General features: G+C 38.8%; 1 protein-coding gene across 1 annotated transcript in view; it reads right to left on the minus strand.

The window, feature by feature from the left end:
- LOC108270557 (protein kinase C-binding protein NELL1) overlaps positions 1–23,436 on the minus strand; it is a 211,458-nt gene that overhangs the window by 106,573 nt on the left and 81,449 nt on the right. Inside the window, exons 6-12 of the mRNA XM_017477381.3 lie at positions 21,447–21,519; positions 18,018–18,100; positions 11,630–11,764; positions 9,410–9,512; positions 8,203–8,276; positions 6,774–6,873; positions 5,098–5,226 (exon numbers count right to left, since the gene is read on the minus strand). Coding sequence (XP_017332870.1) covers positions 5,098–5,226; positions 6,774–6,873; positions 8,203–8,276; positions 9,410–9,512; positions 11,630–11,764; positions 18,018–18,100; positions 21,447–21,519 — 697 coding nt within the window. The remainder of the gene's footprint in view (positions 1–5,097; positions 5,227–6,773; positions 6,874–8,202; positions 8,277–9,409; positions 9,513–11,629; positions 11,765–18,017; positions 18,101–21,446; positions 21,520–23,436) is intronic.

The raw sequence follows: 23,436 nt of genomic DNA on the forward strand, positions 1-23,436 counted from the left end.
CAACCAGTCCTCTTACAAACCAATGCCTTCCAAGGACATGTTCCCTTGTTACAGTCACAGGGAGTTTACACAAGGAAACTGTCCTCATCCTCCTTGATGTGTTCAGTGACACAGAATCACCAGATCCTTTTGTTTCACTCTTGGGACTGGGAGGTGTGAGCTGACCTGGTTTTCAGTGTACGTGCCACATTGACATTCTTCCACAGGAGTCGTTTCTTGGTCAACTCTTGTTCTTCACAGGGCTCAGTGATCTGGTCTAATATCTTCTCTCTTATCAGTACTACGCTGATGGCATTAAACGTTTCTTTTTCATCTATCCACCTTCCAAGTTGCTGAGAAGATATTAGACAGCCTTTCTGACATCTCTTCCTGGACATCAAGATCCATCATTTGCACCTCAGCCTTGACAAAACTGAACTAATATACCCAACATCAAAGTTCTTCCTTCTTTGACTAGATCCTGTCAATCACCATCAACAGCCTCACAATCCATACCCAGTTAAGAATCCTGGTGTGATTTCACATGCTGGGCTTAATTTCCTAAATAAGGAAAGCTTTTACATAACATCAGAACGTAACCATGTCATCATGTGCCTCACATGATGCTGGACTTTGGTTAAATATGTTAAATATATATTCCACTCAGTGTGGAAGCATCATACTTCCAGGTTCTGCATGCCATGTCCAGGAAAATAAAACAGATTTATAGGAACATATGATGAGTGTACAGTTGTGCTAATAAATATAAATATATATAAGAGGAATCTAAATTTTAAAGCAATGTTTTTTTATTTAGTAATGCTCTGAATAAACAATTTCACGTAACAGATGTTTACATATAGTCTACAAGACACAATAATAACTGAATTTACATATATGAACCAGTTCAAAAGTTTACACACACTTGATTATTAATACCGTGTGTCCTTACCTGGATGATCAATGACATGATGTTTTTATGTTTTGTGAGAGTTGTTCATGAGTCCCTTGTTTGTCCCTTCTACATATTTTACTCCTTTCCAACAGCGACTATATGATGCTGAGATCCATCTTTTCACACTGAGGATGACTGAGGGACTCACACACATGTACATTATTACAAAAGGTGAAAACGTTCACTGATGCTCAAGAAAGCAGCACTATACATTAAGAGCTGGGGGGGTGTAAACTTTTGAACAGGATGATGGGTGTAAATTGTTATTATTTTGTCTTCTGGGAAACATGTAAATATCTTATGGAGCTTCTGAAGGGCCGGACTAAATGAGAAAAAAAAACAAAAACACAAGATCGTTAAACAAAATAATAATGAAGAAAACGTTAAACTGTTAACTCACTGGATTCCAATTTTTTTATGTGATCGACTGCAACTCCTGTAACCCTTAAATAAACACACAGGTACGAGAGGAGAGAAGCACACTCCTGACAGTTTCGTGTACAGCACAAACGGTTTTTCTCGGACAATGCGGTCTTATTGCGCCTGAAAGCCTGACTCTGTCTGCTCAGTTCTGCGGTTATCAAGTCTGTCTGCATCTGACACACAAGACACAATTTCCGGCTTAAAGACTTATACACTGTTGAGTTGAACGTGCTCACCTGCTGCCAGAGCCTGATCCTGACACGCTTCTACTGCAAATCCTCTTGCCATCCAGACCTGCCTGACTCATCCTGATGCTCCATTTCTACTTGGAGATTCTGCACTTGTCAGTGTTGCACTTGTAACTACACTTTTTTTGTTGTTGTTGTTGCTGCTGTCCAACATGAAACCCATGAAAAATCTGCCCTCCAAAAAAAAAAAAAAAAAAAAAAAAAAAAACCACTATGCTCCTAGTCTCTATATTGTTCAGTCTTCTGTTGAAAGCATAATAATAATCTTTGAAATCACATATACATTACAGTGAAACTTTTCTTCTGGGAAGCTAGGGTCAGAGCACAGTGTCAGTCATGATGCAGCACTCCTTGGTTAAGGGCCTTTCTCAAGGACCCAACAGTGACAGCCTGGTAGTGCTGGGTCTTGAACCCCCGAGCTTCTGATCAGTAACCCACAGCCTTAACCTCTAAACCACCAGTTTACAGTTATAGAAGAGTGATGACCTGGTGACACCCAAATGATGACCTCAAAAGGTTTTGTCCTTTCACCTCACCTCTGTCACCTCTGGATTATTAAGGGATTTATACTGTAACTACATCTGGATTTCCATAAAGCTTCTGTGTGACTATGTCTATTTTTAAAAAGCGCATTACACATATTACTTTACGTAGAACATTCTTCAGTGCCGTCAGTTTAAGGGAAAGAAAATATAAGGAAAATACATGAACTCGTGCGTGTAAATGTCTACGTTGTGGTCTTTACACCAGCAGCAGCAACGAGTCCAAGTTTATCAAGCTATGAAAAGAAAAAAAAAATCATAAATCTCACCTGTGTCTAATCTCTTTTTGCCCCTGCACTTTCTCTGGCATGACAGATTTCCAGCTTTTGCAGGAACACATTCGACACAGTCTTTTTTTACCCCCCCAGTGCTGGTTTTTCTTTTTTCTTTTCTCTCCTGGGGGAAATGTACTGGGCAAAGCACCAACATTTTAAACAGGATAAAGACTTTGTTTTTCAACCTGGCAGTCCAACTTAGAAAAGTCTTGTCAGCTAGCGGGATCCGGTGACGCTGTGGTGCTGCTAAAGTGGCTACAGCTTGCAGCGGCTCATGTGAGCAATATCTGATTAAAGATGAGAGAATGAGATAATCATGAGATAATAAGATAAAAGGAAAAGTAAGAAAAGACAGTATTTATAATCAGCTTTATCGTTATTTGATTTTCGGATTGTGAGAAAAATTTAGAACTCATAAAAGAAGGCAGTTTTCACAATGTCACATACTAGGGTTAGGGTTTTTTTTTTTTTTGAGGAATACTTAAACACATAGATGCGGCATGCTATACAGTATGTAAGCCCTGGTTCCTGTGTGCCCTTCACTTTAAGGAAATATGTGACATGAAGGAGCATTTTGTAGCTACTGAGTTGAGAACAATAGCTCTGTTTGCTCTCTGTTGGCCTAAGCATGTTGGCTCGGTTATCTTCGGCTTCTCTGACAAGCTTCAGCGGCTGTCCTGTAGTAGAGACTCATCCTGCTCAGGTGAAGACACTCCTACCAGGCTAAATTCCTTTAACTCCTAGAGAATGTCACGCTCATAAGCTGTCTAAAATGGCACCAGAGACTCCTGGGCTGTTTTTTTTTTTTTTTTTTTAATCAAATTCAGAAAGAAATAAACATTTTCTCCACCTTCATAACCTGCCAAGCCTGACTTGGCCACGTTTCAGTAATCGACATATAAACATTTATAGAGACTAACACAGCTCAGAGAGGTTAATGTCCAAAATAAATATAAGGCTGGAATGCACTTCAAATTGGATATTGCATCCCCATACTGAAAATGTTTCCACTGATACAGTTCAGATATGCTGAATTCAAAATCCAATAACCATCACATATCACATTTAGAGAAATAGAGAAATTCTATTGTTCAGGATGACACAAAATAATCAATTCACACAAGACACACCCCAGTTCAGTCAAAACTGAGGTGCGTAATGTTCCTCTTACACCAGTGTGTTTGGTGTCATAGTGAGTTTAATGTAGTGAACAAGCAGGTATAGCTTATAGGCACAAGTTTAATACTGTGCATACATTATGCCTCAATCATGTCTCACTCGACTTACATGGCCTTTCCCATTTATTTGTTTTTGTGTCTAACACTGTAAGATCTACTGTCAGGACGGAGCTAAAACAGTGGTAGAGTTCATCTTGAAGGCAAATCACTTTCTTCCTCAGCACATAAGTTTGTTATCAGGCTCACGTAAACGGTGTGGCTTTTACATTTCTAAAGTTCGGAGGCAGATGTTAAAATGATACAGCTCCAAACTGACTTGTAATAGATGCCTTTTCACTACTACAACACGGTAAGCCATTTGATTATACAACTCAATCCTTCCACTGTATTGAGTAACGATACACTCCAGGTCACACTTCAATTCGATTCACGATCCTGGCTTCACGATTCGATTGGATTGGAATCATAAGTCTCAGAATTTTTTAACAAAATCTGAACGGAGAAAAATTATGAATGAAAAGACTCTTTTTTCTTTTTTAAAAAAAGACTTTATTTCTGAAATATTAAACAATGAAAACAATGTGTATTTTTGTCCGTGTTAAACATGAGGTGTCATTTTAAGCAGAACTAGAGCTACAAAGTCGGCTAAACTGACCTCTTTCTCGGTCGCTGTAGATTGCAATCGCATGGGGCTGGTGTTGTTTGAAAGCTACTGAAGAGGATAAAACATGAGTGTATAACCGTATAACCTATAATAGATGTCAGTCATTATGATCTGGAGCTATCGGTCAGTTTGCTCTCTATATATTTTAACTTGTGTTCAAACAGTGCAGTTGTATTAGATGCATGATTAATAGAATGCTGATCCCCTACAGCCACTGCTGCACTTACACAATCCAACACTTATGCCAACATTGTGAGTTGAACTTTTTCTTAATGGCTAATTACTTTTCTTGTGTAGTGACTAATGAATCATAAAACTGGAGTCACTGTGTTTTCTCTGTAGCTTAATTTTAATTAAATTAGCAGCTTTAAACACTGAAATGTTCCAAACGTAGATAGGTTAAAGATCTTGGAGAAACTCAGTCTATATATAATAATCCTGTGAACAGGCATGAGTGGAAATTAGACACTTATTCCACAGGGTTCTATTGGGAAAGAGGATGCCTATGATAGAAATCCTTTTGGACTCCTAAATCTAGTCTGTCCCACTTGGAAGGCAGCTTTAAGACAGCGGTCTTCCTTAATTTGGCCACATTTCGCTGAGCGCAGAGAAGACGTCTTATAATTCTGTTACTTTCAAGTTTAAAAAATAATGGACAGGATTGTCATTCTGAGAAACATGTTCACAAATGTCAGTTATCTAGAGAGCGTAAAGTTGAAGCGGGAACAGTTTCATTTTATCTAAATAAAAAATGTAAGTAATTGCAGTATCTTTCCAGTGTTGTCACTATTTCATATTTGAACACCGCTGTGTTGTGACTAAATCTGTCTTACCTTCACAGTAGGTTGAATCTCCGTGTATAGATGCGTAACCGCTTTTGCATTCGCACTCTGCCTTGTTATTCCGGTTTTTGCAAACAGAGTTTTCTCCACAGAGAACTCCTTCTGCACAGAAATCATGACCTACAACAAAAGAGAAGCAAGGTAGAGCTTTACTCTTCATTTCAATTCAATCTGCCATGTGTACCTGCATTTTAATTGCTTTAGCATTCAACGTTTAACCTGCGGTCAATGTGCCTTTGAGATTTTACTTCGAGTTTCATGGGAACAACAATAAAAGCAATGTTTGTTATTAGTCTATGATAATTTATGTCTCTGATGCTTATTAGTAAAATCAAGGACACTATTTATTAGTTAATATATTCTGACACTGTATTGTTTTGTTTTTTTATATACAAAGAGAGCAAAACCTTACATCCAACAGCATTAAATATAATATACTGCACATTTTTGTAAAATCAGAACCTTCACATAGCAGATGATTTTTAAAATGTACTAGAACATAACTGTTGAAAGCTCTCTGTAGTTGATAGATTTCAGACCAGTTTTAAACGCTACCGCTTCAGGCCCACGTGTAACTGAACATTCTCCGACAGCGGCTTGTCATATTCGGATTGATTTATGGGCCAAGTGCAATCAAAACGGCAGAGGCATGACAGCCTGAGTGAGTCAAGCTTCAATCTTACTAAAATAAATAAAGATTCACTTTCCTTCACCTTAGTGACAGTTTATACAGCGCCCTCCACTAATATTGGCACCCTTGGTAAATATGAACAAAGAAGGCTGTGTCTTTATTGTTGAAGCTTTTGATCTTTTGTAAAAAAAACATTCACAAACATATATTTTTCCTCATATGAATTCATGGGGGTGCCAATAATTGCTGCACACCTATATTTAACAAAGATATATATATATATATATATATATATATATATATATATATATATATATATATATATATATATATATAAACCTTTGTTTTGTATTGCAATTGATATACATGAGAGCAGGGTATTTTTCTGAGTTTTTTAAACAAAATTTTTCACAGCCTTCTTTGCTCATATTTACCAAGGGTGCCAATATTAGTGGAGGGTGCTGTATCTGCCTAGTTATTGAATTAATATACATTTAATTTAATATGTAATAAATAGGATATTCAAATTAGAAATATAACCATGAAAACTTCGCCGATATTCAGATGTCCCCACTCATGCAGCAGCCATTTCACGTTATATACTTCCACTTCACTATGGCACATTTCCAGGTTGTTTTGGTCAAATGTATTTATGATTTTCTTAAAGTAAAGGTGCATATTCAGGCTGAAAGTTTACAGCTTCATTAAACAACCATTTGGAAACCGAGTGAACAATGAGGAGTACACAACCTTAGACATTGTATTTATATTATATTGCTGCTTGTTTTTTTTTTTTCAAAATCTTATCAACTGTGCTGATACTGCAGAAATCCGCAAAATATCAGAAAAGCAGATTAACAAAGTCAATTTGTTCTGCATCACACCGTGAGATTATATGAATCATCCACAACAAAAAAAAGGAGAGATTTCTTAAAATGTGGCTTGACAAAATGGAAAACAGCATCACCCTTGCCACAGTTATGCATGTTAAGCAAAATAATAGGGGGAAAAAACAACCACCCAAGAAACAATTCACCTCGGCAGACATTGCAACATCTGTTCTCTGGCAAAATCTGGTCGTTTATTGTGCAATTGAGACTCGGGCAGCTTTCGTTCACTGGCTCCATCACACCGTTCTAGAAAAAAACAAAAAAGAAAGAAATAGTAATGGAATGTGTTGGTAATGTATTAGTGAAGACTACAAATTGCTGGATGTAGAAAAAAGCATCATATTAAAATGCATGAGAAAAGTCTGGATATGAAACTGGCTCATAAATTATTTGAATAGATCCCCGAAAACAGACTGACACATTTCAAGTATTTCAGATCTAAGTAGAAGGAAACAAGATGAAACACGGTGCAATTATACAAGACTGATACTGCCTTGAAGTGCCTAGTAGAATCCGAATACAGTACTCCAACCAATTACATTCCACAGACAGAAAAGCATGATACCCTGTGTAGGTCCATTCTATCAATTCAACTGCGCGGTGTGTTTCCATGAGTCCTCAGTCACAAAAAATATCTAATGCCTGGATTTTTAGACATTGATTGACACAGTTACATACAATGCCCTGAAGAATTAATGGCACCTTTTATTAATGGGCAAAAAAAATCTACCCAACATTACACACAATAATGAAAGTGTTCCACTCAAACAATATGAGAAACTATTTTTTTAGTTTGTTTTGTAGTAGTGTATTTTTTATTTATTTTCATATATAATACTATATCCTCTTGGAATTTAAACTGAATCTTTGTGGAACACACAAAAAAATGCTTTGGGCCTGTTTTTTGGCTGTTGGTTCAGGTGCCCATGTGAATTTTGATGGCATCATGAATTTTTATCTTTTAAGTTCCAGGGCTTAAAAACCTGGTTGGCTTTACCAGGAGGTTCGTATTTGGCCATCTCAGTAGAATATTGGGCAAAACAACCTTCCAAATGGTTAAAGAATATAAAGAAAATGTTCTGCATGGTGGAGTGAACCATAATCCCTCCAACACTCTTAGACATTACAAGACTCTGTGTAGTTATTCTCTCAAAGGGAGGATGTGGATATATAGTTGCAATCAAACTGATTCAACCAGCATTGCAAATCAGGTTTATTGTCAGAATGTACAGACTTTCACCTGTTTGCAATGAACAAATCAAACAAAAGCAACTGAAATAGTTCAACACAACGACTCCTAAAAGTGGTTTCCACAAATTCAACTGAAAATGCAACTTATAATGATTTCTCTAGTCTCAAAATGATTTGGGTCCTGTCATGGCTGCTTATGAATCCACAGCCTGAAGTTAAGTATCATGCTGGAAGGATTTTCCTGTTAACGCTGTTGGGAGTTTGCATTATTGATAGCCATAACAAGCATCAGTCATTACTCAGAACTAAAATAACATTGGGTTGAATAACCCTTAAAGACCACATTACGCATTGTCACGGCATGCAGTTAGAAATTTTACTGACCTTGCACTCTTTGCAGCTCTGTAGGAAAAAGCGCTGACCCTCTGAAAGAGTTTGGCCCAGGTAGGTACATTTAGCTGTGAAAAGAAAAATTGACAAATAATGGGTTTAGACTGAATATCATTCCAAGAGTGAAAAAGATCCAAACAATTAAACATGTATAATAGTAAAAATAACTGTAGAGCTCCATGAATAGCCTAAATTCCATTAGTTATGGCTCAAAGCACACTGACAGCAATCTGCTCAATAGCAAAACATAGATCTGAGAGTAATTCAAGAGCCATTTTGCGCTAGAATGACCTTTAAAAGAACTTATTATAATAAGGCTGACCAAATTCATCAAATGAGCCTCACTGGAATTTTCATTCACGAATTAATACCCCATACATTCATCACACCAAAGTATTTCCAATTCTCACTGCACAGTACATTTACATTAGAACAGGCTCAGTCATCAATAACAATTCTTCTTTTCCTCTAACGAACAGCTCTCCTTAGGCTATAGAGGTCTATAAAGTACTGACTTCATACTTCACATGGAGATGAACCTGAATCATTGGTGGAGAATGAAATCTGAATATGAAATCTTTAAAAAAAAAAAAAAAATGAAAAGAAAAGAATCCCTTAACAATTCATTTAAGGTTACCTTAACTAACATTACAGCATTAGTTAACAGCAGGGACATCACTAGAGATTTAGACTGTAGTGGGGGGGGGGGGGGGGGGCTAAGCCTCTTTCTAGTCATGTATATTTTAGAGTAACAATGAGTGTAAAATCTGTAGAAATAAGGAATAAGAATATATTTTGGCTGCACCTTCAACCCCCCCCCCAAATAAATAAATAAATAAACAAACAAACAAATAGGCCTAGCAATGTCCCTGGTTAGCAGCAACAAACCATGAACTTCAGAAAGGACTTCTAGTAAAGTTCAAAGCAATTAACACATTCAATGATGATGAGTGTTATTCACACCTGTATTAGCTGATATTTATTACATCCATAATTAAATACCAGCTTAATATATCCACAGATGCCTTAATTGACATGTTCTTATTCAGTAAAGTCATTGTTTTCTGCAAATCATTTAATTCATGGACAACATATTTGATCAGGGTCATCTGGGTGAGGTACAGCCACTGAAAATGAAGGGGGTAACAAGGTAGGCCATAGAAGAGGACTTCTAGATAAACAATCTTCCTTGTCCACTTACATCTGCATTTCTTACAGCACGTTCCATCCACGTGAACCGGTAGTGAATCCTCTGAACAGTTCACAGGGGGGCAAAATATTCTCCGACACTCAACGGCACCATTCTGAAAAGTGGAACATACAAGAATATTGTGTGGAGTCATTTATTTACAGTATACTACTATCACTATTATATTTTATTCATATAACAGTTTCATTAAACCACTAAACACAAAACTCACACAGTACAGTGGATTCAGAAGGTATTTAGACCCCTTTACTTGTTGCACACTTTAGTGTGTTGTGGATTTGATTTTGAAGGGATATAATTGCCATTTTTAACCATCAATCTACACTTAAACAACCATAATGACAAAGTGAAAACATGGTTGTTGTTGGTTTATTTATTTATTTATTTATTTATTTAGAGATTTTCAAAAAATAATTAAAAATCAAAAAACTGAAATCTATTATTCATAAAAGTATTCAGACCCTTGACTGTGACACTCCTAATTGTGGCCTGGTGCATATGTTTGCTATAATTATCCTTGAGATGTGTCTGGAACTCAACTGGAGTCCTCTTCTTTCAATTTCAATTGATTGGACACAGTTTAGAAAAGGCACACACTGGGGCCTGTAAGGACCCACAATTTACACTGCATTTTCAAGACAAAAACCAAGCCATGAAGTCCAAATAACTGTCTTTGTATCTACACTGTGGCGAGGCACAGATCAGGGCAAGGATATAAAACAATTTCCAAGGCTTTGAGTGTTCCTAGGACCACAGTGGTGACAATAGTTTTGAACTGCAAGAAGCTTGGCACAACTTTGAACCTTCCTAGAGTTCTTCCTTAGGCTTCGGGGCAAGTCTCTGAATGTCCTTGAGTGGCCCAGCCAAAGCCCAGACTTAAACCCCATCAAACATCTGTGGAGAGACCTGAAGATGACAGTTCTTGCCATCCAATCTGAGGGAGCTTGAGAGGATCTGTCATGAAAAATTGGATAAACTGGCTAAATCCAGGTGAGCAAAGCTTGTAGAGATGTATCCAAGAAGAATTGCAGCTATAATTGCTTCCAATGGGGCTTCTGCAAAATACTGAAAAAGGGTCTGAATACTTTTGGGAATAAGATATTTCAGTTTTTGACTCCCCCCCCTAATGATGCAGTGTGTGAGGCACCAGATAATCAGGTTTAGTCTTTTAGCTGGAGTGAGGTAAAGGCTATTCTTGCCACTTCTAATGCAGCCCCACCATCCAGGCACCCCTGCAAAGAGCTCTTGTGCTGGAGAGAAACATTTCACAAAGCCACCCTCTCGCTCTTTCAGTGCCACTATTTGATTCTGTGGAATTCTCGCTGTCAGGCCCCTTGGCTACACCTACTCTCTATGATGCTATAGAGTCAACACCAGATGGTTTCATTATGCAGCATGAATGTTATCTAGTGGACCCACAGACTGAGGATGAAGAGAGGGTGAGATTTGTCATCCCAGCAACATGGAGACATGAATGGAGGCTGCCCAGTCCAAACCTTGCGCCAAAGCCTCTCCTCATGCAAATTCCTGCACATTTTCTTTGTTTTTTTTCACCTAGTATTAAAGGGACCTGTAGAACTAAATGACTCCCGGTAAAATATATCCATCCAGTCCGAATTGACAGAATTCCACTATAACCTAGAGGAAAAAACTTGTGCTTTTTTCTTCGGTATAAAGACACCCCAGGAAGCGCTCTATTCTATCGTTTCCTTTCGGGTTTAAAGCGCAGAACAATACAATGTACACAGCATTTTAAAAGGCTTGTCAGAAAATGCGCTTCTCAGGGGTTTAAGTATGTTACTGAGTTCCTTACAAACATACAGATTACCGGATTGTTACAGGCATGTGACATTACAACAAGCGCTTACCCTATAATAAAAGGTCAAAAGAATCCGTTTACATTAAAGATATGAGGTGTGCATTGTATGTATAGAACTTCTGGTGTGATGACCATGCATACATTATATGCAGATCGCTTAGCTCATGTTTCTCAATCAGAAATACTACAGATGCCCTCCAGCAACATAGTTGTAAGTTGTCTTACACCATGTCATAGGAGCATAGTGAAGTTATAAAGAGACAGGTACCTTAACCAAAAGCAGTGAAGAAATAAAGACAGATCTTGATAGTACACTTAGCTCTTACTCTAGAAGTATTATTATTATTATTATTATTATTATTATTATTATTATTATTATTATTTCACCTTACCATGCAAGCACAGGTTCTGCAGTTTTCTGGTTCAGTCCAGAGGTCTTTATCCCGATATACCACATCATTCACACTGCATGTCCTTTCACAGTGACAATTTTCCAACTGACTCAGCCTGGATTCAGCATAGTTCAACTGCAATACACACCCAAACACACAGAAGTGAAGAGACAAAGGACAAACCCTTCTTAGCATTCCAGTTCAAAACAAATGATATTCCACTCGTTTATTTTCTGCCCCAAAAATGGATGAACTTATTATAAAAGGTCTGACATTGAGATGATCAAACTCCTCCCACATGCACTCTCTTCTTTTTTTAACACCTGTTATTTTTAATTTGACAGCAACTGAGAGAATTTTAATTTCATCTCAGATTCACAAGCAGGTCTGTGTGTGTTGGGGGGCAACAGTGTGAAACTCTCTCATTTATACAACTGAACAGTTAAGGGTTAAGGGCTTTGCTCAAGGGTGGCGTGGTGGTGCTGGGATTTGAACTCAATCTTCAAATCAGTAGTCCAAACTTTACTAGAAGTATAAACCTTTACTTTAAACCAAATCAGAATATAGGTGGATGGAAGCTCTCCCATTCAGGTCATGATACTTCTTTATTTCAATGCTGGCCTCTGAATTTTCTCGGCGAGGAAATGTCCGTTCAATTTTGGATTGAGAGTGGATTACTCCTTTCAAGTTCCTGTGCTGCCTGCAGTCAAAGTGTTTTTTTATTGATCACTGGAAAGGTCTAACGGGAAGAAATATTATCTGGGCTGCACTTCAGGGCATTCCTGACCTTCACAAGTCTCAAGGTTATTCAACTCCTAGAGATAATATCGCTCTGAGTGTGCTCAAACATAAAAGGTATGACTGCTGAATATAGGTTAACAAAAAAGACAAGCAACCCATGTCATCAGTTTGTTAGGAGCTTCCAGTCATCACTGATGAAGTGTAGTGTAACACTAATATTTAAGAATAATTCCCACATGTCATGTGCAAGCAAAAGCCATCCAGTTTAGATGAAAAATTCAAGCATACATCAATCACTACACAGAAAAAGGTCCTTTTTTTTTTGCATCTTAACACTTCTGCATGAAAATAAGAGCATCTGTAATAATATATTTGCACAGATATTTATCATTAATCGTGCGGATATTGACAACAACAGGTTCTCATATGTGACTAACCACTACAATGCAACTATATATCTATACACTATGCATCCTTTGTGTATATCATTCTCCAGCAATTAATACAATACTGTTAATATATTTTACAGACAAACAGAGTGATTTTGGCTAGTAAGAAAAGTTCTAACCATTATACTAAAAACAACAACCCATAAAAAAAAGGAAACCATCATAAACATGAAGGGCACCCTCATGTCTGTATTACCTTCTGGCTATGACTTAACAATGGTTAAGTACATTGTCCTTAACAATTATAGGGCAATAAGCATACCTAATAATCTCTCCCTCTCTTTCCCTCTCTCTTTCTGTCGAGCTACACATGATACTAATACATTAATATTATGCTAATACACATGATATCACTAATATTAAACACTAATACACATGATATTATACTAATTCCCAGTCCTAATAATCTTTTGTCTCCTTCTCTCCTTCTGCCGAGCCACACACAATTTTATGGAGATACTAGAGATCCTGATAGTTTCTGATCTCCGGACCTGCCTGATCCATTTGGAATGTCCTGCCTCTGGATGGAGCTCTCATCTACTCCAATTCCAGACTGCTGGGACTAGGGCTGCTTCTAAGGCCATACAGAATTCATATAAGTCAATAATGAACTTTTTCACAATATCTGTTGTTACCCAGATGAGGATGGGTTCCCTTCTGAGTCTGGTTCCTCTCAAGGTTTCTTCCTTTTAAAAACATCTTAGGGAGTTTTTCCTTGCCACCGTCGCCACTCAGTGGCTTGCTCAGTTGGGATTAATTCTGCTATACAAATAAAATTGAATTGAAAAATTGAATTGAATTGATACTCCTGAGATGCCAGTGATCCTGACCCCTTCTGCTCTCCAGACCTGCCTGATCCATTCTGATGCCCTACTTCTGGTTGGATTTCTCCCTACAGTGCAGCCTAAAGATAATTGAAATTACTGAGGATGGTACCACAATTGCCACAAACAGTTTTGCACTCAAGCCTCCATCAGTAAAATCATGCCATGGTCAGGTATAACTTGTGGCATAATGGGTGTCATGTGACAATAAAATTGCATCTGTAAATTACATCTTCAGCTTCTCTTTGTCTGAAGTGCAGATGCAATTTACAGGCATTCCCCAGTATGACAAAGCTACGCAACATCTCATTCCCTTCTCAGGGAACAGGGTTACATGCGTAACCCATCGTTCCCTTTCAAAGGGAACTCAAGGGAGTGCTGTCCAGCAGAGAGATTATCTCTGAGAACCATATACAAGCTGGCCAATAAGGCCAAACTGTAATACCGAATGAATTTGTGCAGCGTAGACCACCCCGCCACAGCACACACATCTTGTAAGGGTACCCCTTAGATAAAGCTTTTGAGGAGGCGACCGCCCTAATGGAATGAGCCTCCAAATAGAGATGCGCTTCTTTGATGTAGCATTACCTCTGCTGTCATGCCAAGAAGACCAGCAACTGCTCCAAATTATGCCACTGGCCGAAGCAGTGGACATAAGTACATGGAGCCCTCACTGGATACAGTAGGTGCAATCTTCTCCGTTCTGCTGTAAGGAATGGAGGAGGAGAGAAAGTCTGCAAAATTACTGGCTGAACAGCAGACGCAGGCACTTAGGAATTATCCAGCCTAGGATATAGGGAGGCTTTGGCTAATCCATGGGCAAAGTTAAGGCAGGAAGAGGCAACAGAGATGTCAGAGCCAGTCAAAAGAGCTACCTTTAGGATCAGAGATTCTGTGAAGCTGACTCTAAGGGCTCGAATGGGGCAACTCACAGACCTTCCCCGAACACAGAAGGTCCCAGGATGGTATGTGTGGTCTGCAGATAGGCCTCAGATGTCTGACACCACACAGAAACCATGAAGTTAGAGGATGTTACCCCACACAGGCTCCATCAATGGGGGTGTGGCTGGCTGAAATGGCCACATAGACCCTAACTGTAGAAGTAGCCAACCCTGGTGAGAAATGTACTCCATGTACCGCTGAGAAATGTACTCCAGGACTGTAGCTATTGCTCGGTTACTGGGTCTTCCTCACACAACAATAAAAAAAGTTGCCACTGCATACAATTTCTCATGGATGGTGCTCTAGCATTTAACATGGTCTCTACAACCTCAGTTGAGAGACTGGAATCTATGAGCTGGTGCTCCTCAGGGGCCAGACTCGCAGTTTCCATAGCTCCGACTGAGGGTGATAAATCAAACTTCTGGCTTGAGCCAATTGATCCCTTTGAACATGAATCTCCCAAGGAGTGCTGTCCAGCAGAGATATTATCTCCAAGAACCAAATTCAAGCAGGCCAATTTGGCGCTACTAGTTGCAGATGTACCATGATCTTAGCGAACTCTCGCTAGAGCCTGTGGGAGCAGAGTGACTGGGGAAAAGGCGTACAGATGAGACCTTGCCTCATCAGTGGCGAACCCTTCCATTTCCGCTTAGCCAAACCTCTGCCATATGGACTCACCCACTTGTGGATGGAGCCTCCAATCCCCAGGCCTCAGCCCCTGCCTCGACAGGATGTCTGCCCCCACATTCCAGTTGCCTGGAATGTACATTGCACTGACTGACAAAACTTCACCTCCACCAGAGAAGAATTAGTTGAGCCTGGGTGAACAGGGGGCACAAACATAATCCTCCATGGTGGTTCATATATGTGACCACACTGTATTGTCTCACACATGGTGACCTCTCAACTGAGGAGAAGAATTTCAGTGCTAGGAGTATGTCTCACACTGCTAGGCAATTTATATGCCACACTAGATAAGGGCCGCTCCAGAAACCGTGAAGGAAGCGTTTGACATTACCATCTTGCGATAAGACACGCCCATAGAGTGTGACCCAAGGCTAGAAACTGGGGAAAAGCACATAGGCATCTCGTAGGCATCTCCGTGTGACACTGATTACTCTCAGAGGTTTTGTCCTTGGATGAAACCCCCGACTTTAACTTCCACCACTGAATGGTCTCATGTGCAATGGGCCCAATGGTATGCTGATGCAGTCTCCATAGAGACTGGAGGGGATGGCCAGACCTAACTTTATCTTGCTCAATGTTGATAGACTTGGCCCTAGGCGTGTTGGGGACAGACACACCCTCATGATATTTGAATCCCATATAACCCCTAGAAAAGTCACTCTTGATTGGAGAAGCAACTTTCCCTGAGGTTCAACCTCAGTCCCAAGTTCTTCACATGGTCGAGAACATCATATCAATGCGGAATTGCCAACTTCTTGGATCATGCTAGAATCAACCAATGGTCCAGGTAGTTTAGCACATGGATGCCCTGGAGTCGCAAAGAAGCCAGGACAGGCATCCATGCACATCGTGAAGGTGCGAGGGGATAAAGCTAGATAAAGGAACAACCGATATTGATATGCATTGCTTCCCAACGCAAAACTCAGGAACTTCCTGTGACTGGGCAGTGGAATATGGGACATTTTTTTTTTATTGCTCTATCGTCACAAACCAATCCTCAAACTGAGTATGTGGAACGATAAGTTTGTGCATTTTATCTATCTATCTATCTATCTATCTATCTAAATTCCTTCTATAAATGTGCAAAGTCAAATAGTGAAGTTTTTACATGAAGTCTGTTCCCAAAAGGTACTCAACGTTGGGTGAGCTTCATGCTGTGGGAAGTGCCCTCGCACGTGGCCGGTATCTGAAGTCTGGTAAAATCATGCCTATATATAAATAGGAATGATTTTACCAGACTTCAGAAAAGCAGGCCTACAAATGCAGTTCAACTTAGATCCGTTGTTTTTAAGTGATTTTTGAAAGTAGTAGTAAGAGTAGTCACAGCTATAATTATTATCATTTATAATAGTTAATGAGAAAGTACAGTTCAGAAAGAAATTTTTTAAATAAGAGAATGTAATTTTTGTACAGTTCATTTCTAACATTTGGCAGAAGCCCTTATCCTTACATTTATCTCATTTATACAACTGAGCACTTGAGGGTTAAGGGCCTTGTTCAAGGGCCCAGCAGTGGCAGCTTGGACAAGCTGCGATTTAAACTCACAAAGTTGCGGTCAGTAGTCCAACATCAACCATTGAGCTACCACTTCTACTCCTGAATTTCCCAGATTCCAAAATCTCCAGCAAGTGGTGCAGTTTACAAAGTCAAAAGGTATATAGAGCCATGTAAGCTTTTGTCATTAACACGATTGCAATTTGCTCATTTTTACACTGTATTCGAAGCAGTTTGCCCACTTGTTAGGAATTTTATCTTTAACCGCTGACATGACGCTGAAAAATTCAGTTGCAATAACTGCTGTAACACTAATGGGACAAACACTAAACTAGACTACACTAGTAGAGGTGATAATAGCACCAGAAGCAATGCACGCATTATGCAAATGCCTGCTGCATACCCAGCACTTAAACTCCCACTTACATTCTAGGTTATTTTCTAGGAGGCAGCAGTGTCATTTCTAAATGATCAATATAATACCAATACCAAAGCTACCAGTTGTCCTTTTAGATGTCCTTTTAGTAACCAAGGCTACTATGTAATACAAAACCTGCATCACCTCATTCAACATCAAACACTCACAACCAAAAATATGTCAATGGATAGGATCAGAAAATGCCAAACAGGCATTTGGAGGACCACTGCTCCATGCTTTCCTAATCTTAAACACTGCAAATTTAAAGACAGCAGGACATCATTTCGCCCAACGAGTTCTCGTTCAGCCAAAAGCCAGTGAGCTTATTTTTTATCCTTGACATAAAACGACCTACAAAGCAGAAAGGAATGATGCCTGGCTGATTAAAATGGAGAACGTTCCTCATTTCAGGACCTTTTTCACGGGCTGATGCATTTTCAACAGCCAGGTGAGGAGCTTTCTGCAGAGAGGAATCAGAAAAAGGACATTGAGACGCTCGACACAGCTGCATGACTCTCTCTATCACCTTCTGTGAGTCAGTTAGGTAAGATTGTAAGAAATGATTGAGTGTACAGCCACGAACAGAAATGCACTGTGTGGAGCAGAATATTAAAACAAATAAATAAATAAAAATAATTTAAAGAAATTATATCTAACAAAAATTGCTAGTTGGTTCAAAGTACTCCTGGAACTAATGGCTCTTAATAACATTGTTATCAATTCTGATACTGCATAATATTCATTGGTTTTTGAGAGAGAGAGAGAGAGAGAGAGAGAGAGAGAGAGAGAGAGAGAGAGACAGATGGAAGGGAAGGAAGGGAAGGAAGCCTCACCTTTAATGTCATTTTAGCCAAAAGCTCCTGCAGATCCATTATTCCTTGCACGAGGCTGAGAAAATCACTGCATGTTGGACATGCTTAAAGAAGACACAGACGCAGAAGAAGAGAAGGAGCAAGAAGAGGAAAAATAGAAAGAAAGAGAATTACAGACAAGCCACAAGGTTAAGGTACCAGATTTAAAACATTTTGAATGTAAAACTACCATTCAGAAATTTGCACACACAAGTCTCAAGTTTGTAAAGACATACAGTTTCCATTTATTTCTGGGACTAGGACAGGATGTAAGAGGAATATATCCTATGTATGTCCATGTATACACATCTGAATGAACCGTATCTATGCTTGGGAAACACTGGGGGAAAAAAATACAGCTGCAGGGCTGTAGAAAAATAAAGTCTATTTTCATTCACAAATTAAAACAACGCATACCAAACCTTACTCGCTTCCTGGACCAGACGCCCTGTGGAACCTTCTGGTAAGATTTCAATCTTTTGTGTAATAGCCTGAGTAAGCCATCTTTCCCATATCAAAGAACCTGTTATTTGCAGTCGAGAACAAGAACCATCAAATACTATTTTATTAGGATTTACTACAGTTTGGGGGCTTGTTATATTCCAGAAACATAAAATAAAAATGTTAGTTGACACACTATCAGAAGTTACTATAAAGCTGGGACATACTCGGCGTCCTCCCAGAGATATTCTGCCCTGAGCAGAGCATGCCGTCTGTGTGAAGGGGTCAATAAATGAAAGCATATTTCTTTTGTTTGGACAGAAATGTGGTTTTATTTTGGAGCTCAGTAAGCCAGTGTTTAGGCCAGGCTACCAGGGAAAAAGACGAATAGTGCATTTCTTTTAAATACACAATATATCCAGTATACTGAAGGGTTCAGTGCATAACAGGCAACGGTCCTTAAAAACTCAACGTTAAAGTAAAAATTTTGAGTTTTTTTTGTTGTTAGTTAGTTTGTTTATTTCATCCTGCTGGATCCTGGTCCCTATGCACACACCCAGTCTGAAGATATTATTCATTTATTTATTTAATTTTTTGCTGTACCCCTGCAGTCGATTCAAATATTCTTTAAAAAGCCTCTGAATTTACATCCAGACGCCTCAGCCTCTGGTGTTACAGCTCTGAGCGCTACACTTAATGGCTGGTTTGAGCAGACTGGAAAGCAGACAGTTATGCCCAATTGAAACCGAACTGAAAGAGTGAAAAGGAGAGATGGAGTGAAAACTCAGGGTCGATTCACTCCGGCAAAAACGGGTCGTTTCACTTGGTTTGTGACATGAAAATATGAAAGCTGCACTTTTGGTTTTTTTGGTGTGTTTTTATTTTGCCTCAGAATAATGTATTGATTCTGTTGACACTCAACTCTCTCTCTCTCTCTCTCTCTCTCTCTCTCTCACACACACACACACACACACACACCATTTCTTTCCCTGCCTTGTAGTAAAACCTTTTTTATCAAGGCATTATAAATATTAGCTTAATAGGATATTCCTATATTTATTAATTAAAGACTCAGTGGTATTAAGGCAGCTAGATAGTAATATCAATGAAATAAATCAAGTATATAAAACAAAATCAGTGAATATGTGTACACTGAGCTGACAGTTTATTAGCTATAAATGGGGCAGTGGTGGCTTAGCGATTAAGGCTCTGGGTTAATGGTCGGAAGGTCGGGTTCAAGCCCCCACACTGCCAAGCTGCCACTGTTGGGCCCTTAACCCTCTCTGCTCCAGGGTCTGACCCTAGCATGCTGGAGTATGTGAAGAAAAAATTAATTTCACTGTGCTGTAATGTATATGTGACCAATAAAGACTCATTAGCATTATATATAGATATTATGAGATTGGCAAGCAGCATTGCGTACACATTTTACATCTTAACGATGCTGTATGCAGCTTGTGTTACAAAGACAGCGGTACAATGCTGTGTTTTGTTTTGTTTCCTACTTTCAGGAATCCTTGAGTACATGTGATTCAGCCCTTTAGGTATTGTAATACAACTCCACTCAACCTTGTGATTGATTGATTCAACCTCCACACTCTCACTAAAGACCTCTCAACACAATTGTCTCCCATTCTTATTGAGCTTTCTTCATGTTTTAGACGCATCATTTAGCCAGAGTGAATATTCTACTGTGTATAAAAAGCTATAATATATATATATATTCAAGAATTTCTTCAAGAACATGCATGAACAGTGAGTGATTAGCAAACGGGTTGCACATGAGATATAATTTAAGCACTTGTGTGCATTATGGGGTGCTATTCATTATAATAAATCTCTAATCACAGTAAATTAGCCTGCTGCATGGACATGCCTGAATTAGCTGGAAAGCTCAGTGGAAACTGTATGCACAGTAGACTTTCAAGCTAGCATACTAGCATATTTTTTGTCTCATAGGGCTAAGCTCTATACTTTTGCACTGAGCCTAGGTATAGTGACAAGAGACCAAGTATATTTTGTGCATTAATAAAAATAAAAAGAGTGAGAAAGAAGGCAGAGAGGAGGAAAAGGCTGAGCAACAACAAAAACATACACAGTAATTTATGCAACTGTGGCTCTATGAGCACTCGTGCATGCTCAAACACATGCCTTAGTACTTATTTGATAGAAATATTCAGCGCTTCTCACCTGTTCCAGGTCATGATTTGCCCAAAATAAATGACACATTATTTTTCATAACTTTTACAGAAAACTTCACAGGTTAAAGATGCAGCGAGTCAACCTGTCGTGTACGAGAGCTTTAAACCCATTTAACCATCACCAACAAACCCGGCTGTCTAGATTACACCAATGTTGTTTATAAAACTGTAACATGGACTTAATCATGCAGCTGATAACCTTAAACGAAATGAAACAATCGCGCCTGTTTGCGATGCACCTAACACTTCTTGGTCTTGACTCGACTGCTTGTAATAAACCATTTTAATTTAGTCATGCAGTGCATTTTTCAAGCAGCAGCCTGTAAAAAAAAATAAAATAAAAATAACAGCAGAGAAACTTTGGGAGCTCCTTCAGCCGCCTCAGACCGTTTAACATTTGCCACTTAATCATTTCCAATGATTAGAAGCCACATTCGGCTCGCTCTTGTATTTATTGGGCGTTGAAAACATTCATCTGTAATGTTTACTAATAAACGTGCAGGGTTTTTTAAAAAAAAAACTCTTGCATAACAGTCATAATTCCATAGAGAGAGAGAGAGAAGGGAGATGTTGATTTCAGTGTTTGTCATTTAATTTGCACAGAATCAACGCAGGAACAGATTGCTGCACCTTTAAGCTATTCGCAGTAATAATTATGGAGCAAAGTGATTTTTGTTTTTCATTCAAACTTAGCTGCCTAAACAACACGGTTAGCGATAGGGGAGAGAAATCTGAGCTTGTAATTGATGTAAACCCCAAATCCACTTACTGCGATTAAGGCTGGGACACTGCATAATGTAGCCATTTGAAGCAAAAACAAACTGGACATCTTGCATAGAGCCCTGCAGAGACAGTGAGACAGAAAGACAGACAAAGGATTAACTCATTTACATCATTTTTTCCCCTAATATAAATTTTAAAAGTTGTTTTCGCTGAGGAGGATAACATAAAAATGCTATGAGGAATAAGTCGCTAAGCGCCGACAATTAATGCGGAAACGTAAAAGCATCTGCACGTGCGAGAAGATGGCCGACCTGATGGATTTTCTCTTCAGTGAACACACTGAGCTCAAATACCGATGTGATCTGTGATAAAGCGACTGATTTCTTTGTCTGCGACCTACAAAATGGTGGAAAGGTCAATAATAATAAGGGGGAACGTATCTTAATTAAATCATTTGATTTATTGGCAGCAACAAATATTTCTCTTTATTTCTCTCTCCATGTCTGAGTGTTTTGTTCAATGATCAATGAGGCGAATGCACAAAAGCGGCCATTCGTTCACCAGATGGAAGCAGAAACAGAATTATATCGTTACGCTTCCTGATTTCTGTCCTGTCTCTGCCCCTGTATTGACATTGGTTGTTTCCCTGAAGTGTCATTGTTGTACTCACCCTTTATTTTGTTTAGCATTTAAACCCTCGTGTCTCTTTGTTTCTTGAGTTGCGAAGTATTGAGTGAATTCATCTTACCAAGCCTTTTTATATTGTTCTCATGTCTGGTTGTTTGGATCTCAATTCTTGTTTCTCGTTTAATGCTTATTAGCCTTGCCTAATTCATGTCAGTTTGCCATTCTGACCCTTTTGCCTGTTCTGACCCCGCCATGTTTCACGATTTGGATTTGTCTGCCTTTCTCTCCTTTAATAAAGCTCTTATCTGCACTTATATCTGTCCTAACCACCATTACGTTACAATGGGTAATAAAAATAAGTAACGATGTAACAATTATGGTTTTGCGGTCTCTCCGCATGACTAGATTCAAAATATCATAGCACTTTATTAAACAGTATGTCAAAAAAAAAGGATACTGCAATGTGGTTCACACAAATTCACGACACATTACAACAGCAGAAATAGCTTATCATAAAATATTTAGCTATCCAGAATAACATCATGCACTTACAATTACAAGGGAAAGATACAGAAAGACTAGGCAATAATCAAAAACCTGAAATGAGTTAAAGGGTCAAGCGAAGGGGCAAATGGGCGTAATCAAGGCAATTTAAATGAGCAGAGAATCAAACAGACTGGTAATGGGGTCGGTCAGCTAACATGGAGGTTGACTGAGAATTATGGGTAAAGTACAGAATATCAACTACTTGAAGTCTTGATACTCAGTGATTTACAGGACGCTCTGAATGAAAAACAAGGGCAATAAAAAAAGCCATAAATCAAATTTATTTTATTGAATTAAATGTTGACACTACAAAACTCTTTGATATAAAAAAGCTAATGATATTAGTAAAAGTATTATCAAAAATATTCCTTATAGGTGTGTATGAATTTCACTGAGTCACCTGAGTCAAACAGCAGTATTTCAAGCTACAGAATATTGTGCATACTCATACACACACACACGCACACCTGCACGCACGCACGCACGCACACAACACCCACACACATCACATGCTTGTGTATGTCTAGGGCATATGGTAATGGGTTGATCTGTTTTTAAAAGTGTAAATGTATTTCATATGTGTTCCTTGCTGGAATATGTAATATAGTAAACACATTTTCATTACCCAACTTTTTTGTACCCACAGGATTAGTGCTCTTCCGCCAACCTTGCCAACATGCCTAACACAACCAAAACCATACAGGTCTCCCCAGACTGTAGCGAGCCCCACTGGCACTGTTAATGCATGCTCAACGCCAGTGGATCCATATGTTTTTCTCCAGTGACTATTATTTCTTATATATTATTAAAGCTAAACGTGCAGACTTTCAGCTTTAACTTGAGGGTGTTTCAACCAAAATCAG

This window comes from Ictalurus punctatus, chromosome 10, assembly GCF_001660625.3.
Source record: "Ictalurus punctatus breed USDA103 chromosome 10, Coco_2.0, whole genome shotgun sequence".
In the NCBI taxonomy this organism is placed as follows: domain Eukaryota; kingdom Metazoa; phylum Chordata; class Actinopteri; order Siluriformes; family Ictaluridae; genus Ictalurus; species Ictalurus punctatus.